This window comes from Stegodyphus dumicola, chromosome 9 (assembly GCF_044657685.1).
Source record: "Stegodyphus dumicola isolate Sdum_Otavi_A_Nest chromosome 9, ASM4465768v1".
Taxonomy (NCBI): domain Eukaryota; kingdom Metazoa; phylum Arthropoda; class Arachnida; order Araneae; family Eresidae; genus Stegodyphus; species Stegodyphus dumicola.
Window position 1 is genome coordinate 83,046,784 of NC_140776.1, and position 18,829 is coordinate 83,065,612.

The following is an 18,829-nucleotide window of genomic DNA, read 5'->3' on the forward strand; positions in this document are numbered from 1 at the left end:
GCTAACATAATACATATGTGAATTATATAGCTGTTGTGCGTTAAAGAATTTGCAGGTAGCATATGCATCATACGGCAGTGGCAGTTGCTTGGTAGTGTGATACGGAGCACAGGCATGTTCGTCTGCTAAAAATAAGTAGTATTGAGGAGTAATCAATATGTTGTACAATTACTAAAATGATTTGTAATCCTTAACTTGCGGGTTCAAATACTATTGACGAGGTGACACAGAAATACCTAATTCATAAGATGGTTCCAAAGCACACTGAAGCACACTGACAAGCGTTTATACGACAATTGTTTATCCTGTCGGAGCAGTGAAAGGCCACAACAGCTACTGATTGCAAATGTAAGATAAAATTTGGAGTAAAAAAATTCGGCAGATCATCAAGGCATAGGACACAAGTGATACAAAGGAACATAAAGAGGCACGACTTCGTCAACATAGGTACATCAAATTTCGCAAACGTGTAAAGTGGGACGCCGAATTCACTGCTCGCGTTTGAAGAAATATGTCCGAAAGCATCTATTACAATTTCAAATCTAATGCATATTTCCTTTATCACACAAATACCTTCTCCGTTTCGGACATAAACTATACTGTGTGGAACATAATTAATCCTCCTATCGTAAATTTTGTTATTATTACCTACCCGGTGATGCACCTATAAACTTTGTTTACAGCCCTTCCTTCTTTCATCGCTTTATCAACCGTGGTGTGACGTAAGTGTATGACATGTGCAACTTTAATGATGGGGAATGTGATCTCTGTTGACAATATAATGCCTAAAACCTCAGATATATGTTATGGTTTTCAACTTATCGTCGCAAATCTAACGAGTACGCTCGCCATTTTACAAGACCTCTCTGTTAGTTGCAGGCGATTGCCTCAGTTTGTATCTATTGTTTGTTCACTTACTAGGTCACTATGAAAGTTCAGTGGCAATTGTCATCAGATGGGCATTTTTATTTGTTAGCTGTTGATACCTATTTATTTTGGTCATCATAGAAAAAAAAATATTATAATATTATTTATATACAGTAACCTCACGAATTACTTAAATAACACGTTTTGTAGACACTTTTGTAAGTCGAATTTGTGTCATTAAAGTTATTCTACAATCACATGGCATAGATTATTTTTTGATTTCATGTATTTATAAATGTATATTAAGTACACGGTATTATTTTATAAGTGAACCATCATGCAGCATTGTTTAGTCAGGTATAAACTATAGAAGTATGCAAAATACATAAAAGAATATAAAAAAAATTATGAAAGTTTTCAGATTTTACATTACGCTCAACTTGGCATTTTTTTTAACGTTTTGTGTGTTATCTTTATTTATTAAATATCATGTTCCTTGTACGTAAACCATAAAATTCAATTCAACAGTAATATCGAAAAATAATTTTTAAAAGAGCATATCTTTAGAATTTCAGATAAACAGTCTTGCGCGCTTGAGATAAAAATGCATTTCCCCCCCCCCGTACAGTATTGCCATTGCTCGCTTTGAAATAGCTGAGTTTGTTAATCCAAAATTCGTTAAAGTGTTACAAAACATGAAATCAATAATAAAAACATTCCAAATTAGGGCTTCCAGATGCCCATATTCGATGGAGGATTACGTTATTCAAAATTTGATGGCTCTAGATACCGTTATATTATCAGAATGCGAGAAACATACATACATTTATACAAATTCTTCGTTATTTAATTTCTTTCAGTACATCTCAGGATGATAATATTTGGGGACAACAATTTGAAAAGTTTCACTTTTAAAGTTCACATTTAAAGTTTTCGACGCAAAATGGCAAAACGGAAGTAATAGTCCTTATCTGGGATAACACCCTTTGGACTAAAATGTTGAGCAGAAATGCTGTTCTCTGCAATTTCTGTTGCTCTTGATTTTGCACGAGAGCAGTAGTAATCGGTTGAATGTTCATTTTGATGTTTTTGTTACCAGCACCTCATAAATGGGTTCAGAGCAGATTATGTAGTCCAGCATCCTTTATAGTCATAGATAGCCTTATAGCTAGATCTATCCAAATGGATACGGCTGCTACATTTTCGAACCAACCAGAGTTCGAATCCACCGACTCAAATTTTGTCAGTGTCATGTCTATCAGTTTAGAAGTCTTGGCTAGCTCTTTCGTGCATATTTTTTTAAATGCCTTGAGTTGGCAGTTCAACCAACATAATAGGTTTAGTGCTTTAAAGGGAATAAAACACGAACATAACGATAGCAAACAAGCGACTAAACTAGTCCAGAGAACATTAGTTAAATGCAAGAAGTACTGATTAAGGAAAGTAGAAATGATCAGTAGGTTTTAATTTGAAAGTTACGGCCGCCCAGACGGGAAAGCGATTAGTGAATCTGACGGTCATACCAAAGAGCCGAGTTCGAATCCCGGAAACGGTATGGACGTAAATTGTCTGTTCCTTCACAGGAGGTAACGGTGGCCGCCTATAAGGTGCCTTCATAATTTAAATTAACCTGAAAGTTATGGTTTTGTAATTTAGGTAACTGCCAACTTTCTAAGTCGTGTATTACGTTAGTCGGGAGATCACTGGATTCGATGGACATTTCAGTATATTTAGCTGTTAAGTTAAATTTCGAAATCAAGTGCGATTGAAAGCATTCTTTTTATCCGAAAAAAAAAAAAGCAAAATTTCTTTTTATTTTTTGGATTAACTTGAAAATCTAATTTATAGGTACCCGGCATTTCTACTAGAAGTTTATTCTGATTGAATTTATGTTCTGCTACTTGTTAACAATTGGTCCAAAGCTTTAAACCCGACGAAAAAATGAAATAAATGAATCTACATGCTTTACCTGCTAAGTTATCTTTATATTCTTTATCGAATAATATTATTTTTGTTCATTTCAGCTCACTGGAAAAATTTCCCTTTAGAATTATTTACCAAGTATGTTTACGAAATGATAATCCTATCAGTAAAAGTTTCTTCATTTTTTACAAAAGGCGCATTCAAGCGAAACAACCGTTAAAAAAACATATACTTACGAATATTTTGTGTTCGCTAATTAAATGTTTAATAGCTGCTAATCAAATCTTTAATTGTTCAAGAAACGCAAATGAAATTCAAATAATTTAAGTAAAGTGAATTAGAAACTTACAGGAATTACAGGTTACGTTGCATATTACTACTTAATATTGTTAATTAATTTTTAACGCATTTGTTTAACGTTTCTTACATATTATGTTTAAATAAAAGAATATTTAAATTAAAATATTAACTCAATTTAAACTGGGCATCAGCATCTACTCAGATGTTACTGAATAGTGAAATACTCACTGCAGGCAGAGCGAAGAAAGAGATTCCTAGAAGGGCGCAAAATGCTGCAATTAGTTTCCCAGGCCACGTGATCGGGACAGTGTCACCATAGCCCACGGTACAGAGAGTGATCTACAAAAAACAGAAAACATAAAAAATATGATGTAGTTGGAGATTCCGAAAATGATGTCTTATGCCGTACCATGTCTAGATGAATATTAGTTTGAAGATACATATTTATTAATTTATTTACGTATCAACATTTACTGAAAAATATTTTTCTGATAAGAAATGGATCAATTGAAGGCAATAACAGTTTCAGCTACACTCATGTCCAAACATTAAGCAACAAACTTGAAAAGCATATAAAGAGAAAAGCATTAATTCGAATTGATTAAAACTATAACGTATCATGAGGTATAACAAAAGACATAAGTTAAGAACGAAGAATCAAACGATAAGCTAGATGATGTAATCTACCTTGGGACAGAGTCGTACCTTTCGAGAAGGTCGGATTAGATTTCACAGGACCTATAAACACGAAAACTAATTTGGAACGTCAAAGGTGACTTTAAATGTCTTATACAGTGAAACCTCGTTACAACAATATGTTAGGGACCAAATAAATATATTGTTGTAGAGAGGCATATTGTTATATCGAGGGCCCACATATTTTGAGCATTTAATAAGAGTTTTTTTATTATTATTAGTTTAAGGTGCATAACATACTACTTTTAAGTCTATATTTAGAAGAAATTAATTTGTAAAATACTAATAATAGTGGTTTAAATACTAAAAAAATAAATAAATAAGATAAATTCAGAAAATAAGCACAGAAATATTCACATACCTGAAAACACTTTTTATTAAAAATAATCCAATATTTTTGTTTGTTTATTGACTTTTTTAACTGTTAAGTTCACCAATACTGTATGCATTGAGTCTAGTGCACAAAAATGTTCTTCATTTGTCGACGGAAGGCTTGAAAAAAATGTCCGTAGAGAATTCACAGATTGAAGAGCTTCCTGGGATGACAATAAGGACTGCGATGGACCTGTATTATCATCATCATCAATATCATCATCATCTTCATCATTGTTTCCTATCTCATCAGTAATTTCAGAGAAAATATCTTCATCAGTAACTCCTGCGAAAACCATAAGATCATCATCTGCTGTTAAATAGTCTTCTATACTAATTCCAAACTTTTTACCGCTTGTTTCCTCAAGTTGGGATACGGAATTTTTGATGTGCAAAACACATTCTTGATCATCTGAGAGATCATTGTCCATGGAATTTTCATCATTATCAGATTTCTTATCTTCCATAACACAAAGACCGGCCTTTTTCCAGCAATTCCGAATGTTTTTTTTCTGTTACTTCCCACCAACTTCCAGAAATATTGTCACACGCTTCCTTGACATTTACAGCTTTGAAAGGGTCTTCTACTTTATTTTCAAAGTTTACAAGTATGGAGTCCACCAACCGTTTTCTGTAATATCCTTTGAAGCACTTAATTATGCCCATATCAAGAGGCTGTAAAATTGAAGTGCAATTGGCAGGGAAAAAAGCGATTTCGATATTTTGTAGATTTGAAAATGACGTGTGAGCACCGCAGTTATCTATCAACAAAACGATTTTTTTCTTTCTCTTCTTCATTTCATTGTCTAACTTCTGTAACCATTCGGAAAAAAATTTAGACGTCATCCAAGCCTTCTTATTTGCTTTATACTCCACGGGAAGACTTTTCACGTTCTTAAAAGCACCTTGGCTTCAATGATTTACCAATGACGAGAGGTTGTATTCTATGCGTTCCTGTGCTATTTGTACACAGAAGAATAGTCAGTCTCTGCTTTGATTTTTTTCTCCATAACACTTTTCACCCTTGAATGCCAATGTTCGATCGGGTAGGAGTTGGAAAAACAGCCCAGCTTCATCTGCATTATAAATGTCTTCTGAAGCATACTTTTCTAAGATTTCTTTCATCTTGTTTTGCCGCCATTCATTTGCGTCGTTTATCGGGGCTGACTCTTTCTCTCCGTGAACTTCTTGGAAAGTTATTCCATGACGATCTCGAAAACGCATTAACCAACCATTGCTAGCTTTGAAAGTTTCATTCCCTAGCATTGCTGCAAATTTCTGTGCTTTTGCACATAATAAAAGTCCATTTATTGGGACATTTGTTGCTCTCATCTCTTGAAACCATTTTAAAACAGCAGCATCAATGTTTTCATTTGTCGCAACTTTCAGTCGTTTTCGCTCTTGGTTAATTTCATTTGAAGTTAGAGCATCTTCGATTTTCTTTCTCTTCTTTAGGAACGTTGCAACTGTATATTGCGATAATCCATGTTTCTTAGCCGCATCAATCCGCTTCATTCCCTCATCAATATCATTGATAACGTTCAGTTTATCTCGAAAAGATAGTTGCTTTCGCCCTGCCATCTTAGGGAACAATATCGCGTGAAAGAAAGAAAAGTTTAAACCAAATGTTTCGCGTAGAACTCAAAATCGTTAAAGACTATAAAACAACCTTTGAACTCACTTTTCAGTACGTCACTTAACAACACCCCGCCTCCATCTCACCCTGTTCCTCTAACAAAGGGCACTTGTTCTGTGACAAGGTGACCAGACAGGTCTAGATGCTCTTAAACCTTATCAGAATTCCAAAGCTTACTGGGAAATGAGACTAGGCATACATTTACACTTCACCCCCTCACCCACTCAGATTCCCAAAAGGGTGGTCTTCATCTGTTTTGAAATCTGAACAATAGCTATTTATTCAGGGGTAAGTTGAATATCCACAATGAGTTTTAATAGACGGAAAAAATAACAAAAGAAAACGAAAAAAAAAAAAAAAAAAAAAAGCATTTGAAAAACAAAATATTATTATAAAGGGAGAAAATAATACTGAAATTTAGATTGAAAAAATCGTTTTACAGAGGTTTATTGTTCTAGAGAATATAGCAATATTGAGGGGAGATTAACATTAGTTTATATGCAAAATCACCGGGACCACAAAACATTATTGTAGTAGAGGGAGTTATTGTTGTATCGGGTATCGTTGTAGCGAGAGTTTACTGTATTGCATTATTTATCTGTTTTTGCACTAAGGCAGTGCATTTAGAAGTCGTTTCTGATTTAACAGCAGAAGCTTTTCTAGCCTGTTTACGACGATTTATTGCCAGAAGATTCAAACTAGCCGTCATCTGGAGCGACAACGCCACGAATTTCAAAGGTGCGAGTAATATTCTTAACCCATATAATAAAATTTGTAAATCTAACACAATTCAAGGATTTAGTGCAGAAGAAGGCATCCAATGGACTTTGACGGACTGTAGGAAGCCAACATAAAATCAGTGAAACGAATTTTGTTAAGGGTAGCAAAATCAGCTATCATGAATTTTGAAGAGTTAACTACTTTAGTTACTCAGATAGAAGCAATTCTGAATTCCCGCCCATTATCACCGCTTTCTTCCAATCCGAATGACTTACAGCCTTTACTCCGGGACATTTCTTGACAGGAAATGCTATATTATCCTTTACTGAATGCCATACTGCTTCGGATTCTCTTTCTTTTGATTCCAGGTGGGAACTAGTTCAGAGATCCAAGCTAAATTTTGGAACCGGTGGCATTCAGAGTATCTAAATCAACTACAGAATCGTGCTAAATGGAGCATTTCACAGCCGAACATACAGATTGGTCCACTAGTACTGCTAAAGGACTTAAACTCTAATCCTTTGCATTGGCCATTGGGTCGCATCCAACAAGCATATCCTGGTACTGATGGTCTGGTCAGAGTAGTTGAAGTTAAGACGTCTACAGGTGTTCTTCGGCGAGCTATCAACAAAGTCATTCCCCTACATTTTAAAGACTGAATGAGAACTTGAAAAACTTTTATTTTATATATTTTAATAATTTATTAATTTAATATTTAGTGTAATTTTATTGACTTATTTTTATTATTATTGAAATTTATCTCAATATCTGAAAATTGAAATGCAAACTCCATGGGAGTTTAAGTGGGAAGAATGGTAAGACCCGCGTAAAGCTAGAAGGCGCTGAGAGCGCTATTGAGTGTGTTCAGTTATGATGGAAGATGTGACGCAGTGATGATGTGAGATTTCTGAGATTGTGATACTATTATATATTTAATTAAATCAATTTATATTTTATTGATTGCCTTAATTTATATTTAATATTGTTACGGATTTGGTATTTAAATAGCTAATATTAGTTGAATTATAAGTTAAATTGTTTTATTCCCCGTGCAATGTAGCGCGTGACGAATATTAGAGGAAAGCTGAGCCGGAAATTTAAAAATACAAAAGCACGTGCATTTAACATTTAATAAATAAATATCTTTTCTTGATTTCGAGAAAATTCCAGAAAATTCTCGGGCGCGATTTAAAAAGCTTATATAAGGGGCAAGAAAACCTCTCAATTCATTATTAGGATTTTAGTTTGTTTGTTGTTGCTTTAAGAGTTTAGAAAACTGCTCTTGTTGACTGTAGCGAATTCGCGGATTAGCTTTCTCTAGCTGTTTTGAATTACGTTCTCTTGAACATTTGAGTATTTAAAAGATGACTACTGTGAGATATTGTAATACTGAACGAATATCTGAGGAAAATTAAGCATTTTTGTTGTGATAATAATAAATTTTGTTCATTTTTCATTGGACTTGTGCATTCAATTTAAACGAACCCGTACGCACGCAACAATGTTTGGTGTCAGGAGTGGGGTTTGAATGTCAATTACTAGAGTGATGGAAGAACAGTTAAGGTAATTCATGGCAGCCTTTGCGAAGGCAGAGAGGAAAGAATTTGTTAGAAAGATATTAGATCGGGACAGGAAAAAAAAAAAAAAGGAAGAATCTGTTAAAAACGAGATGAAAGCAGTTAACGAAGAAATGAAGACTGTTCAAGAAAGGACTAAGGCAGGTCATGACGAAATAAAAAGAGATATTTATTTATTAAATGTTTAATGCACGTGCTTTTGTATTTTTAATTTTCCGGCTTATTTTTCCTATAATATTCGTCACGCGCTACACTGCACGGGGAATAAAACAATTTAATTTGTAATTCAACTAACATTAGTTATTTAAATACCAAATCCGTAACAATATGATATTATATTTACTGAACCACCACACTTTCGAAACTTGGATTATCACTGAATCTTCAAACCACTGACGTGCAGATACATTAAAAAGAGTATCGCACAGTATAGAGAAGATATATATATAGGGCACAGTATAGGGAAGAGAAAATACGCAATCTTAGTCCCAAAAACTGCTCGCTTTGGTCCTTCATTAAGAAGCTCAAAAACAAGTATGGCTGTAATAGACCCATCTTCACGGATACCAGGGCTGCACTCAATAACAAAGACAAGACGCAAGTTCTAGCTGATCATTTGGAAACACGGTTTACCCCAAATGTTTCTCCCCGAGATAACAAATTTGTTTACGAAGTCTGTTTTACTGTAAGAGACTGGTTTAATGCCCCCTCAGCTCGTTATTGCCCAAAAATTGGCTACACCTGCGGAAGTTCAGGACAACATCAAAAGAATTAGAATTCGAAAAGCCACTGGCTTTGACACTGTTAGTAATGCTGCTCTCAAAATATGTCTTTCAGCACTATCATCAAGTTCACTAGCATCATAAATGCTTGCCTGTTTCAAAGTTACTTTCCGACCTGCTTGAAGCGCGCTAAAGTAATCCTTCTCCCCAAACCGAATAAAGATGCTACCAGACCTGATGGGTACCACCCCAGCAGTCTTTTATCAGTTCTGGGTAAAATCTACGAAAGAGTAATTCTTAAAAGATTAAAGCCTTTCCTGCAACTGTTACCGCCTGAGCAATTTGGTTTCAGGCAAAAATTATCCACAACTAAGCAATTGGTAAGTGCGGCTGGTAGAATTCTGCAGAGGTGCTCTCCACAATAAGCAAAGTGTTGCGATTCTCATGCTGGACGTGGTGAAAGCGTTCGACCGCGTCTGGCATAACGGGCTTATTTACAAACTTTTCAAGTTTCAACTCGACAGGGAATTGATACAGCTTATCATGTCTTTTATCTATAACAGAAAGTTCACGGTTGTCATAGGTGAGGACACTTCTACCACTAGAGTCATCTGTGCAGGGTTCCCACAGGGATATCAATTTTGGGACCCATCCTCTATCTGCTTTATTTGGCCGATTTTCCTAGGACGCATATCAACTCAAATCACTTCTTAGGAGGCTACGCGGACGATACAGCTTTGACTGTAAAGTCCGCAAATGCGAACCACGCAGTAAGCAAGCTCCAGGATATTATGCTCTGTATCGAGAAATGGTGTACCAGTTGGAGTATCTCAATAAATGCGAGCAAGTCCCGGCTACTTATTATTCGTCGAAGACGCTCACAGACTTCTCTTAGAAATAAGTTATATCTCTTTAACGAGGAGATTCCCCATGTCAATAAAGCTAAATACCTGAGAATCATGTTTAATGAAAGACTTAGTTGGAATGACCCATCACGAACATTAAAAGAAAAACGTTTCGAGTGATCAATAGACTGTTCCCTCTGCTGGGGAAATACTCACATCCTGATCTGCGCAAGAAATTTTCGTAATACTTACCTAATATTTTATGACTGTTGTACACTCTTGTTCTGACTATTTTCTGTTTTAGCTTTCTTATGGTCGATTCTCACACCTGCGATGTTTCGGCTACCCCCAGCCCAGACCTGCTTTTTATGCTAGGATAGTTTCATGTGATGCACCGTACTGGCAGAAATTTTCATCTGAGCCGGATACGCCGCACATTTAGCAGCCATTCTCGGCCCTACCAATCAGTTAGTCAGCCTTTTTTTTTTTCATTGATGCACGAGAGGAAAAAAGGTCCATCTTTCATTCTGTCAAATAGTTTTAACAAAGTGCGTAAACCATATTTTCGTTATTATCGCTTATATTAAATACGCCAAATTACAAAACGCGCCAAAATGTAAATTCATGTATACCTTAGGAAATTTTGAATAAAAAACTTGAACGTTTTGCACATATGCTCAGAAATACATCTACTTTAAGATGATGTTAAAAATTTTATAGGTTATATAATACAAAAATGTTTTCGAAAAATTATAAAAAATGTTTAAAAATAAACATTTTTGAAATAAATAATAAAAAATGTTCGAATTATATTTGGATTAAGTCTAAATTTTGAATTCTGGAAGAAGGAATTAAGTAAGTTTAATAAAAAAAAGAGATATTAATAAATATATATCAAATTCAATTAACATTGAAGAGCTAAAATTTTGAGAGCTAATTTTTAAAGAAGTACCCATACGAGTTTTACCAAACTTGGCAGTTTGGTAAAATTTGAGACGTAGAATCGAAATATGGAAAAAATTGGCATGTCATTTTAGAAAAAGTCCGATTTAGTGTCAAAATATCTATATTAAAACAATGCTATATATAAATCTAATGCAATTCCAAAGTCGTGCTTTCGAGACATGAAAAACGCAAGTTGAATTTCGTTAATCGGCCCAGTAGAACGGGAGACATAGAACTGTGCTTTTTTTTTGCGCAGTGTACAAGCATTTTATCATTCATTTTCTTTGTAGTTATACATTTAGGAACTTTCAAGAAAAATATTAAATATAATTTTGGGACTTAAAAACAAAATTGCTAAACTAAATATGGAGAACTGGAAATTTATTAGTTTATGCAAAACTTTTGAATTCCAGAGTACTGAGATGAAATTTTGTAATATTTGAAAACAAAGATTGTTCTGAGAACAAACTTCTTAATGATTGTGATTCTACTTAGATTGGAGCAAAATACTACCAATCCAGGAAATACTGAAATTTTCAAACTGAGGGTTCTAATTTACGGAATTGTAAAACATTATTTGAGAAAAAGTAGTGTAAAAACTTAAAAAAAAAAAAAAAAAAAAAAAAAAAAAAAAAAAAAAAACTGATATTTATATTTTTAAAATCAGAAAGAAAGAAAAACCTTGCGAAAACGTCAATCTCATTTACTCAGAATCGGAGAAGGGGCGATATATCTAAAGGAACTAACATCAAAACTCAATCAAAACCAGGGAACTGAGATAACAGCAAATAAATACCTTTCTTTTCAAGCAAAAATTTTTCTCTTGCATACGAAGAATCAGGGACAAGTTCTCGTGAAAACCAAAGAGGATGCTAAATATTTTGGAAAGAAAGAAAAACGATGCATGTACAGTGCCTACGCAAAGTAGTTGTGTTTCACTAGCATTCCAAAATATTTTCTGATTGATTTAAAAAATATTGCAGAATAATTCAAAAAAGCATATTTTAAAGATGAAAGTTTTCAAAAACAACATTTTTCTTGTTTTGAATTTTAACTTCTGTAATTCTTATTGAGGTTTTGATATGCGTCTCTACAATTTCAGATGCAATAGACTCATTTATTGCTTTTTATTAAGTACCTTGTACTGCTCATAACGAAGTTCAAGATTATGTTTGCTATTAAAATATTTTGCAGGCCAATCGTAAATTTGAAAATGCTGGTAAAATTTCGTTAATCGTTGGAATGGTATTAATTTTTAAAATCCTTCATAAAAATCTCTAAAAAAGCAAACTTAGGTTGGCATGTGTTCCTGTTCCATCCTGGACGACGTAGGATTGAATCTGTGCTGGACTCTAGGGCGGAGGATTAAAACAGTTTATTAAACTTCGGTCAAAAGCAAATGTATAGCAAGACACACACCAATGAGTTGAATGCAGTGACAGGGATTTTCTAGAGCTTCAGTCCTCCCATCAAAATAAGCTGATTTTAATTTATGTCTTCATTCCAGCCCTTCGTCAACATTATGATTCAGAATTTCACTATCTCTCAAACACTTCTTAGTTTCACTTCTACCATATTTTCAACAACGCTCACAAATCCATTCATTTGGAAAGGCATTTTTTAATGGTAAAAAGAGTATATAAAAGACACCAATCATGTATGCAAATAATTCCAAAATTCAACAGGTAAAACGCACTTATGAAATTAGTAAGTAAAATTCCCACTTCCTTATCCCTAACTATAGATAAATAAAATGAAGGAGCAAGACATTTATGAATAAAGTCGTTTTTTTATCGTTCTGTATTTTCTTAAAAAATTTCTGATGTAATTTCAAAATGTATTTAAAATCGTTTAACTTCTTATGTTATTAACATTTTCATACTGCAGTTTTTCCAAGTGTTTGAAGCAACATAGCCTGTTCAATTTATTGGTAACTAAACGATATCTTGTAGCAAATGGAACTGAAGCAAAATACAACCGTAAAATTTTCTTTACTGTTATTCCTGTCTTGATAAATCATGCTATTGAAAGCTGTGAGTCCATTTCAAGCTAGTCTAAAATTTAGTTCAGTTTACTGAAGTTCAAAACGTCTGAAGAATATAACATTCTCCTAAATTTATCAATCAGAGAACTTTACCTTCTTCAACAACTGTATTTTCACCACTTGTAAAGCGAATAATTAATTCACGTACCCTCTATAAATTTGGCAATCTGTTCACATGAAGCGAAAAAATGTTCTGTTTTGAATGTCTCTACTAAGATTACTGCCTAACATATTATAGTATAAAGGCATGAATAACCTTTATTAGTATAAAGGCATGAATAACCTTTATTAGTATAAAGGCATGAATTCCTTTGAACTATAGTTCGAATTTACTCTCCATTAGTTTAACTTCTGAATTTGTTACCTGTTTCGTTTCTTAGAAGGAATTCTACATCCACGATGCTCTATGAAACTAACACCTCTCTCCATTGCCCAAATTCCTTTCATATATGCTGAGAGAATGGAATTCTGCGCTGCGAAATATTCTTCAAAGCATTAGACATTTATCCACATATTTAATCATTAACATTTTGAATTAGATCAGTAACTCTTTCAAAGTCTCTAAACTTACCACACTGACGGCGATAAAATAAAGTGCGAACGAGCAGCTCACTTTATCCAGATTGCTACTGATTAGCGGCCGTTAACCGTTTGGAATATCATTTTATAAGGTGAACGAAGGTAAGCATTAGGATATCTTGAATATTCCGCTTTCTTAAAAACCATAGCCAATGGAAAGGAATGTCGGGATACATGTAAAGAGAAAGTTTCCGCGAAACATTAAATCACAGATGCTTTTCACATTGAGAGTCGTAGAGGAAAACGAGACAAAATGTTTTTCTTCCCTTTGTCCAAGATTTCTGAAAACCGGTAGAAGTATATAAATGAGAAATATTATAATTGAAAGATTATTGAATTTACAATTCTGAGATATTTTTGAGGAAGGTAAGAAGGGTACAATATTTTAATAACTGTTATTTTTCATACAAGAGGATATATTATATATGGTAAAACAACAAATTCGAATATTTTTTAAATGTAGGATAAAATTTATATTGCATACTTAAATAAAAGGCTTGACTAAAAGCGTGAAACTGAACCACAAGTGTAATCTGAAGGTGCCTCATGTATTGTAAAATGTAGTTCACATTTAACTATATTAGATTTTAAAATATGAATTTACCGTACGCGATAGTGGTAGAATTAAGATGTTCTTTATTTAAGTTTGTTGCATCCAAATGCTTAAGATCTTTCATTATTTAAGTGTTTAAAAGCTCCAGACCTTTCAAGCTTTGATGCTTTGGTTCTTATGTTGAAACAAATTACATGTTATTTCAGCACTGATGTACTGAAATCTTTCTCCTGAGAGTTGAAATGTATTAATTAAACTGGGTTTTAAAATGTAAACCTGAAAACCGAAGATTGTAATATATTCAATATTTTTTCCGTGCATTACTCAACGATTTGTTATTTAAAAAGCATTTAAATCTATGAATAGTTTTGTACATTTAAAAGTTGTTATTCTTTTCATAAGCCTTATGCATTATTTGCTGAAGCTTGTTTCTTATGCATTATTTGCTTTTCTTTACTGTTTATTGGTATATTTATAGGTTACTGTTTATAAGTGTCATGTAAATATAAGCCGCTTTAAATTAGTCATTCTCTGTTTTCAAGATATCCAAACATGTAAATAAAATTAAAATTTATTAATTTAGTAGCCAAAAATATGCGTTATATTTGCAAATTTTCAAAGGACTAGTTTAGATGGTTTTACCGAACGTCATCCTCAGCTACCAAAGTGCAAATAAACGAGATAAGATATCATAAAATTAACGTTTATTAGCTTCAGTCTATCTATTTCACGCTTTGTTTGTATACTTTCATAAATTCAAATTGTTTTGCCTTTCATAATTGATTTGCCTTTCATCAAGTGAAATTAAGATGTTTTACTAAATCCGAATAATAAGATAATTGAGAAATTTACTTTTCAAACGAATATTTACTCTTTGTAATTATATACATTTCATTACGTATGCTGTGAGAAACACAAAAGTCTGCTAGCTAATCTGCCCCATGAAATATTCATTTTTCCTCGACAACATTACCTTAAACAAGAAAAACGCATTTTGAAAAAATAACAAGCTGCATGTAGTCTCATTCACTGCAACGCAACGATATTTCAACAAAACAACTCGTATTTATGTAATGGTCTATTTCAGTCTTTTCAGTGTAAATAACTCCTCTGCTCGGTAAAGGAGAGCAATTCTTAACAAAAATAAGTTGAAGTTTTCAGGTGTAAAGTTCAATTACTTTACTTCAAAGGATAGAACGATCAGTACCTACCAACCATACTAAGTCCATTATTAGAAGGCACTGCTACCGATATTAAGACTTTCAAACTAAATCCATTTGAAAGAAGGAGTAAAAGGAGAAAGATCACTTACTACTCCCCACCAAAGTGCGTCAGCGAAATTGCTGAAATTATCTGGATTCGCTTCTTTCTCTGCCAAGAATACCAGGAATGACGAGAAAATGAGGCCCAGGAACCCGATGTACAGCGTCGTAAACAACTCCTGAAAAATCAAAACAGGTAAGAAATTACACAGGAAAGGAAAAATAGGAAGAGTTTTGTGGAAATTGTGATGGCGTAAAGACGATAGATGGCTTCCCATTATAAATTTTGCGCATTTCCATCTCGCATTTACCCATTACAAACATATTTATAAATTTGTAGCTCTTAGACGAACCTTAAATTTTTGTTCCACATGTCATGAAATGCAAGAAATTCATATTTAAACGGTTTTATGCAAAGAATACATTAGTAATGTATTAGTAGTAAGAATACATAAATAGGCGTCATTTTCAAATTTAAAAACATTTCTTTCTTATAGCTAGCAATGGAAAAACAGCAGAATAAACTTAATTCATTGAGGACGTCTAATATTTTGGAATATATAATTCTTTTACTTCCTGTATGTAAGATTGCTTAAGAAAATTAATTATTAATGATAATCGTTTTTAATGGAAAAACGAAGTGTTTGTCTCGTTGGTGAAAATTACAAAGGTCAACTCGTTGACGCACATTTTGAAGATTTTAGAGTTCAGAAATTTTATTTGTAGCACATTACTGAAATTAAAACCACTTCAGAAATGTGATCATAAAAGCGACATTTTAATTAATTTTTTCAAATATTTCTGCATTGATCTTAAAAGGAAGTTTCAAAATGCCGCAGGCTATTTGAATCGTTTCAACTCAAAATAAGTTTTGTAAAAGATAATTCGAATTCCTTCCTAAAGTCGTGATAGTTAAAATTTGTGCAAAAAAGAGTTACAAACAATTTATATTCTCCTTTTTTAATTTCAAATGAAGAGGTTAAATGGATTTTAGAAAACAACAGACAAATCTTACTTCTTCAGGCACAAATTATTCTGCAGATTAATTTTCTCTAGAAGAAATGAGAGATAAAATAGACTGAATTTGAGTACGAATAAATGCTAACATCTTAAATATGGTCAACAAGGATCTTGAAATTTAAACGGTTTTTATTACTAAGCATAATTTTTCTTTTAGATCAAAGCAACTCTTAACTTGTTTGAACGAAAAACTCCCTTTACTTTACTATAATTTAATGAATATCTTTACGGTGATTTATTATTATGCAAATTCTAATAGATTTATAACGTAGTTTCAAGGAAATGCTAAATTCCAATGCAAACTTAGCAACAGCAAGCATATAAGTTTGGATTACTAGAAACGTTCTTTTTATTTTACAGTGAAAAAATACCAGAAAATTAATTACAATGGATAAAATCTTAGGCAATAGTATGATTTATATTAAAGAAGTATTACACAATTAATGTGAATACGAAAGTTGAAAATAATTGCGGTTTTTAAATTTAAAAATACTACTTTCGTTTAGATATTCTCTTTCATAAATTGAGTTTAATGTTAATAATACCTGGATGAAGGTGTGAATATCTAAAAGCCTAAGAGTTAGAACTGATTTATTCAGATTATGAATATCCAGATGTACTGTAGAATAGCACAGAAGTAGATAGATCGATCATATTTAAAGCGATATGACTACGGAACGTGTTAAAAATCTAAGAATTTGTAACATGTAACAACAGGAATTGGGAATGCTTTGTATCGGCATGTATTTATGTGCTGAGAAGCTGTTGGGGCTCAACGTCGTTGTTTAGTTTGCTTTTTTTTTGTGCAATGATAATATACATACATTTCTTAAATGTAGCAATCAAATGTCGCCATTCAAAATTATTATTGTATTCTCAACTTAAATATATTTTCATCACTTTAAGGGCACGTGTATTTTGATATTTTGTATTTTCTATTTTTTCTTTATTTTGTGTGTTTAATAGTTTTCTTTCTTGGTATTTTTGGATGTGGTAAGACAACTCAGCCATGGGCTCGCTCGACCCTCTCAAGTAGCTGTCATTTCTGAAAAATTTTATTACGATTACTGCATGCAAATTTATTCAATCTTTTTATTTTACATTTAGTTATACTTTGTGAAGTAAACCAGATACCTTATTGCTTATTTCAGGTTCTAGTTTACCATTTTAGCCCCAAAAAGGGCCATGTAAGAATCAGTTGCTGATGATTTGGGGGTGGATACTGATTTTCCACAAAGTCGAAATAAGTTTAAAAAGAAACTATTTCAAGATGAACAAAAAGGCGAACCAATCAACAATCCAAGACAAAAATTTAAGGTTGAATTTTAAAATATAATATTAGACACTGTTATTTCTTCAATTACTGAAAGATTCAGTCAATTAAAAGAACATTACAATTACTTCAAGGTAGTACACTATATACCTAATTTAAAAAACTGGAGTGACAATGAAATTTTAAAACATTGTAAAGAATTAGAATAAAAATTAACGGATACTAAAAATGTTAATGAAAAGGACATTGGATTAAATTTGTTAGAAGAAATAAAATCTTTGCGATGTTTTACCAAAGAGGATATGCCACCTACTGATGTTTTAAATTATATTTATGAAAACAATCTTACCGATACATTTCCGAATATTGCAATAGCTTTACAGATTTCTTTAACCTTGCCAGTTTCAGTGGCTACTGGAGAACGAAGTTTTTCAAAACTTCAATTTATAAAAAACTATATGTGATCAACCATGGCGCATGTAATCGGAGATTAGCTGACTTGTCAATTATATCCATAGTGAGCGAAATTTTGAATAAATTAAATATAAAGGAATTGATACGTGCGTTTGTAGCTGCTAAAACTAGGAGAATCAATATTTGAATATATTTTCTAATTTTTATACTTAAAAATGTTTTATCATTGTTTTGTTTTTAAAATTTATGAAATAATAAAAAACAATAAGACAAACGTGTATTAATATTATAATTTTTAAGCTTTTCAACCTTTTCAATTTCAAGTCAAATTTTGAATATTACAAAAGAGTATTTCACATATAATCTGCAGCACTTTATAAGTGTGCAACAGAACTCCATAAAGGGGTGCCAAATTTCAATTTGAACAGGGGCGCCTAATACCCACGCGGCGACCCTAATTTGTTGTCATATGTATTTAGATATAATATAATAATTTTTGCGCCATTCGATGCTTACAAACACCTGTTCTTAAAAAGAATGGACTTAAAAATACAATAATATAAGTGTAGATACTACCAAAAAGAAAGAATTATGATCCCAATAGTTAGAAAAATTTAGTTTCTTTTAATTAAAATTATTCAAAGTGAAATAAATTAAAATCTGTTGGAGAACTATTCCATAAAGTATGGCTCAGTAATAAAACAAAACTCTTGTCGTAAGACAATGCTGATAATATTTTATTCTACTGAATGATCACTGCTTTGTCCTCTAGGTTATATTGTGTAGTAGATTACTATCTTAAAAAAGGTTTAGCTTCAAATTCTCCAAAATGTCATGAAAAAAATTGCTTAAGACGAACTTCTACAGTTTCAAAAAATGTAAAGAATCGATATACATTGAATATGTGAAGCATTTCCACTCAATAATTTGCCATTAACTTTCAGTGGCGACATATGTGGACACTACATTTTGTATATGTTTATTGTTTTTTACCTATTTACTCTCGCACATTGATGTGCTGTTGATATAAAATGAATAAAACTAACTGAACCCCCCAAAAAGAATTGTTTTAATTTTTGAC

General features: G+C 32.6%; 1 protein-coding gene across 3 annotated transcripts in view; it reads right to left on the reverse strand.

Moving 5' to 3' along the window:
* LOC118200294 (potassium voltage-gated channel subfamily KQT member 1-like) overlaps window positions 1-18,829 on the reverse strand; it is a 640,573-nt gene that overhangs the window by 53,822 nt on the left and 567,922 nt on the right. For 2 of the 3 annotated variants that reach the window (XM_085823701.1, XM_085823700.1), the window contains exons 5-6: window positions 15,092-15,220; window positions 3,319-3,429 (exon numbers count right to left, since the gene is read on the reverse strand). In XM_085823701.1, the coding sequence (XP_085679827.1) occupies window positions 3,319-3,429; window positions 15,092-15,220 (240 nt within the window). The remainder of the gene's footprint in view (window positions 1-3,318; window positions 3,430-15,091; window positions 15,221-18,829) is intronic. The other variant, XM_085823702.1, reaches the window with a different exon arrangement.